The sequence below is a fragment of the Varroa destructor genome, unplaced genomic scaffold (assembly GCF_002443255.2).
Source record: "Varroa destructor unplaced genomic scaffold, Vdes_3.0 BEIS01000002.1, whole genome shotgun sequence".
Taxonomy (NCBI): domain Eukaryota; kingdom Metazoa; phylum Arthropoda; class Arachnida; order Mesostigmata; family Varroidae; genus Varroa; species Varroa destructor.
In genome coordinates, this window is record NW_019211455.1 from 60,395,983 (window position 1) to 60,401,998 (window position 6,016).

At 38.6% G+C, this 6,016-nt stretch overlaps 1 protein-coding gene across 1 annotated transcript; it reads right to left on the reverse strand.

The window, feature by feature from the left end:
- Positions 1–1,133: 1,133 nt before the first annotated feature.
- Positions 1,134–2,630, reverse strand: LOC147758092 (uncharacterized). Its single transcript, XM_086979098.1, has 2 exons — positions 1,682–2,630; positions 1,134–1,523 (listed from the first exon to the last, which is right to left on the reverse strand). Exons 1-2 carry the CDS (start codon positions 1,931–1,933, stop codon positions 1,449–1,451), a joined length of 327 nt encoding a protein of 108 aa, XP_086835224.1. The 5' UTR covers positions 1,934–2,630; the 3' UTR covers positions 1,134–1,448.
- Positions 2,631–6,016: the final 3,386 nt, after the last annotated feature.

A 6,016-nucleotide genomic window follows, 5' to 3' on the forward strand; every position in this document is an offset into this window, starting at 1 on the left:
TGAATATTGTCCATATTTTTGGCTTGGTTCACTACAACTTTTTAGTATTTTTGTTGACTCGTGGAACTCGCTGGTGCTGTTAGTCTTTCGGCACATTGCCTATAATCATCCTAAACAGTTAAATAATTGCTAGACGTATCTTTTATCCGATTAAGATTCTAAGTCGCATAAGTGGAGTTGCCTGAACCTGCTTACGACAGTGATTTACACTTCTGCTGTATTTTCGTATTTCCAGTATAAATCTAAAATAAATTTTCTGCGTTCAAAAATTAATCTCTGTCGATTCCTTCCCAATTAATTTAATCCCGAAGAGAAAAAAAATTATTATCCGCTAAATAGTCATTTTTTCGGGACACCCTGTGTATATACATATATATATTTAGGTTAGAGCATTCAAATTCAAAAAAATTTGTCGAGCTATCTGTCGTAGTGTGCATGCGCTTATTCGTTACCCTTGATATAAGAAGAAGCCGGTTTTAACAACAACACAAGCTCGTCATGGCGGGAAACATTGCGTCGTCTTCGCAGGTTCAGCGAAGCTTAACTATTTTCTAATCCCTTCTTGCGTTTGGGGAAGCGTCAACGCGTTATCGCCGGCATTTATATGGTTTAAGAAAAATCAGAGCGAGATTCTCATGAGCTAAACCAGATTCTCAATAAAAGATAGATTTTTCCTCGAAAATTTATCAAAATAACTCAAAAAGCCGTTTTTGATATACCTGGATCTTGGACATTGAAATAAACAGCCGTTCCAGGAAGGAGAACATCAATTGTTTTTTGCGTTTATCTTACCTGCTATCAGCCTGTTTCTTTTTTTTAAAGCGTGTGTTTCAGCGACACTAATCAATCTTCTTCAACGAATATCGCTTGCAGCATGATTACAATAAACACATTTCTTGCGGATTTGAGAAATATTTTGACAATGACTACTTAATAGTCTAGATCTTGAGTTAAAGATGTATTTATATTAAGTATAAGCGATTATATTAAGTACATACAACCGCAAGAAATGATACATTTAGAGCATGCGAAAAAATTCGTCAAGTATCTGTTTGCTTAGATATAGTTCTAGGAACAACAGAAAGAAAACGTAGAAGAAACTTTCACGTTTTTTCAGTCACGAGTTTTGGAGATCAGCGAATGACTATTCTGCGAAGGAGTTTTATATAGCCTCAACCGACCGTAACCGGAAATACATTTATTGTAATTATATAATTTGTACTATCATTTCACTCCCCCACGCTACCGTGCAGGATGCATCCGCAACTTGCTTTGCAGCACTCTACTTTGTCTTGAGCCAACCAAAAGCAATTTCCGTGACGTATAAGGATACTGGCGTGAAAGAATCAAAAAGACGGACTCTCCGCGGCAGAGGAACCGACGGCAGGAGTGGTCGTTTTTTGGGGGACTCGTCTCGATTGGCTGAATCGGGCATGGACCTCCTCTGTTCACAACTTGGGTGCAGGACGACCGGATCCCTGGGCTAACCGCGACTTTTCAACTCTAACAGCACAGCCTCGAACCTGCGGAGAAATTTAAATAGCGTTACGCTTAGGGCCTTGATGATTATAGTGCTTACAGTAAAGGTGACCGTCGGAAGCCTTCACGGTTTTTGCCGAGTTGTTCCAGCGGAAACACAAAGAGGTGCTTTGTGACGGTGCGCATCACACGCTTCACTAACCTGTTTACGTGCGCGGGAGTTGAGGCAGTCCTCAATAAGCGAATATTGATACGTGACAAACTGCCATCCGCGCCGGCCGCAGAAACTAGCTGGTGCCTCCGTAGCTATTTCGTCCGTAAACTCATACTGGTTCTGAATAATATAGAGGATCTCTATCGAAATCTGGGTCGTCGCGCAGCGCGCCGAGAAAAGGCCAAAAATATGGATACAATAGTCTGTGCTCACTAGCACGCACAAAAACGTCCGAGGCATGCGTAAAGGAGCCTTATAAAGTGCAGGCCTATCTTTGCGAAAAAGAACATTAACGGTTTTACAGGCGTCTGGGGAAGACGGCGCTTGTGGTTGAGGATGCCACAGTCATATAACAGCTCCAAGGCTCATTGGGCCAGCCTTAGATTTATCTTACTTGGCAGGTAGTTACAGCGATACCGTCAATGTTCACTATAAAACGGAAATTTGTACAAGCATAAATGCTTCTTCACTGCCCAGACAACAGCCAAACACTTTAGATGGCATTCGGTCACCTTTTGACACTAAGTATTTTCTTTTTGCTTCCTTTTGTTGTTTCACCTTTTGGACCAAGAGACGTTTACTCGAATAGCCTTTTACACGCTATACGTCTCCATCGAACTGGACAAGCATCGTTCCCAGAGCGACGCCGCTCGTTCGGTCTTCCCGGAAATGTTGCCCAAAAATGGGTTTACTAGTCACGATACCTTTTAAAAACAAAAGCTCTCTTATAAGGCGCAAGCAATGCAAAAGAGACGTTTGCAGCAAATTATGCAGCGGGTTCGTTCTCTTAGCGAAATTTGAAATTTTAATTAGCGGATCGACAGCTCCAGGGAGCTCAGTTGAGGAACAATAGTGGTTGGCGTTAAGACGTCTATTAACGCAATATTTTCTTAATCAATGGAGATTCCCAGAGGAAAATCCCATATCTAAGGACCTTCACCACAACAAATAGAAATGGCAGCACGGAGATCAGTGCATCCAGGAGACGTTACCCATGGTTTTTGAAGCCTTAAGAGAATGCGATCACAGCACTATATTCTCGTAAGACGGGTTAGGGGGGTCTGGAACTTACCCAGTATCCGGTTAATCAGCCGCATGAGCGTTGCCAGTGCATCGACCAACTTGAGAGAACAAGAGCATTTGCTTGAATTATCATAGACTGCTTGATATTAAAAAAAAGTTTTTTTTCATTACCAGGTGCCAAGGAAATCTATCAACAGTCATTCGTCAAGGCCAAGGCGGAGGATACTTAGGCTCCTTACACGACAAGAGCATCGCTAATTTTTCATACATTTATCAATGGGTGCCATAAACAATTCCTTCTACGTAAAACACCATGATTCTCTTCTTTAAACAACATTTTTAACCCGTTAAAAACATAACTTACATATCAATTCAGCTCATTTTATTAAAATATCAGCTAACTTTTAGTTGACATTTTTAGAAACCTGCTTAAAAAAAATTTTTAATTCACCCGGAACACGTTTTTACCGCATTATTATAGGAGCGGAAACGGATGTCACACATTTTTTTATACTGAAATATCCCTTCATATATACCAATTGATGTAAAGGATGGATATCAACAAAGAAGTACTTATGTAGAAAAATAATTTATATACTTAAGTATTTTCCGTAGAAACGTACTTAACTTCGAAAACAATTGCTTAGTAACAATGTTTGTTATAAACATTGTTTTGAGTGTGAACTCGAAGCACATTATCACTTCACCGTCATGTATGCGAGACAAACCCATAACGGGTTTTCGACCCTTTTTATTTATACATTTTAACGATGTTTCCTTTGAAAACTCCTAGAAAGTAATATTACCAAAATGTTAGCTATATGAACCGCTTAAGTCTTACGATTGATTTACATAAAAATTTCGCTCAGAACTTGTTTCGAGGAAATTTTCATTTTATTACCATAAAGAGAAATAAATGTTACGTTTAATTTTTTACACTTCATGCCGAAATACCCGTTCTGTGCATAGAAATATGCATTAGCTTTATTCAGCTCGTCGAGGTCTATCGATTGGTAACAAAAATATCTCGTTTCCTAGCTATACAGAACATCACAAGTTCACCCGTCTATTTGACAACAGATTTGGGTATAGAAACACGAATTTTACTTTAACTTGGCCCGAAAGCTTTCGATGCTTTCAATTGATTCTAGGAATTGTCACAAAAAGCAAACGAACCTCACTTTCAATTGTTTGCTATTTTTATGTTTAAATATTCTTTTTAAATATAAGAACATGTGCAGCGTTTTCTTCAGCTCCCTCCAAACCACTTTTATGCCGACAGATATGTAGCATTTTATTCACTTTAACGTAATCGATCGGCTGGTATCAAAAAATACTTTTCACACCGTATATCCATATACCCATAGAAAGAAATTTACAGATATGCAAAGTGATTCCCAACAAAAATCCTAAAAAGAAGAGGTTTCAGAAAACGTACCTCGATCAAATAGATACAAAAGGTATGACATGCGCTTCACAGCCATGTAAGAGGTAATTCGCCTGAAGACCTACATGTAATTCGATTCTCCTAATTCAGTCAATCAATTCGGCAATATTTACCCTGTTGCAAGTAGCTTACTTTGCTTGCAGCGTTTTTTTCATTGCATTGTTTTATCAGTCCTGCTGCCATGCTGCAATTGGTTGATTAGCCCATTTTGGTAATTGTTTAGTATCGTTGTAGTATTGTTTAGTAAGCCCAATATCCTGTTGCATTTACATTGTTTCCTCATTTAAATTAATTCTCACATCCGGAAAAATAAATTGGACAGTAACTATGAGTAATCCGTTAAAGCATGGCATTTATCCCACGCTTCTATTTAAAAAATGGTCATGCAAAGCCACTAAAATGTCACTCACGGATTCTAAACGGTAGGCGCACAAGGTGTCAAAATAGAGATGTTAGCCCAAATTAATAACGTACACTATGGGAAAACATGTTTTCCAGGCAAAAAACACTCGGTTGACTTGTTTTGTGACATCTATACAATGCGATGGTTGATGTGAATTAACATTCTGCCTCACGAGAAAAACCTTACTCCACGGACAACAGTAATTTTTGAATAGGGTCCATGATCAACGCAAGTCTTCCTACAAGGCGACCCAAAAAAGCTCTGGGTGCACTCCATAAGAGCGCTGTTGCATCTTTAATTGTTTTGGCTTGAAAAAATGTCCCTATGGCTATTAGTAGTATAAATACTATACTGAACAAGCTTTGCGCCCGTTTTACTTTTATATACATTTTACTCACCTGTATTGTTATATTTATTAGAAAGAACGTCGAATAACGAGCAAGTATTAAGCTAATCCTAATGAATATAAATCTAATAGCAGCCTACAAAGCAGCTTTCCACGTAACGTACGTTGAGCACACTGGTTCAACCTGTGTCTTCTAAACAGCGTTTTATATCGGATAGTCTATTGATGCTCCAGCAGGCTTTTTGTACATTGCTCGACAGACCATGTTGCATGAATTCGATCATTTTGTTGCAGGAGTGATTGGTTATATTATTGGATTAGTGCTTTATTCCTATTGCAATGTTTTAGTAAATTCGTTTATTTGAAAATGTTCGGTTAGTCCTTGCTGCTTAAAGAAAAAATTGAGCTCGTTTTTGAAATCATCAGTAAAAAAGTGTTCCAATTTTACTCAGCTTCTTTAACAATTATTCCCGCTCTTCTATCGGACTTAATCTGAACAGCAATTTCTATTCGTTTTGTAGTAAAGATCAATAATGATTCAAGAATCTCATCGATCTTTTGAAGATCGACGAGTCTTTAGCTGTTGTGAAACACCAACAATATAGATTGTCCTTTTGCCATAGTCCCTATACATGTTCGACGACAATATGTCTATGGCATTCAGTGTTGTTTTAGATCTTCAGCCGCGCAAGGTGACAGGCGGCACACGCATAACTGCACTGTCTAGCTTGAACAAATTTGAAATATAGTTACAATTGTAGCACATTTTTCTCTGCAAAGTTTCCTGTCAAAGGTTCGGCTGGGAAAAAATGGGCACAATTACCTGTGTAGCATTATAGCCCTATAAGGCTAGCCTTAGAGCTGTTGCGTCTTGCTTGCAATAGCAGGCAACATAAATTGACCCTATTGTCTTACACTAGGTAATATCGGGTAAAGTTGATACGCATAGCGTTAGGGAATTCCTTGTGCAGAGCGACAATCAAATGTCGGATTGACTTTATATTGTAAACTATATCAACAATACAAAAAACAGCTCGCGTACGCTAAAGGGCCGATATTGGTTGGACAAACCTGTCACTTTATAATGCTTATAATTATCATATA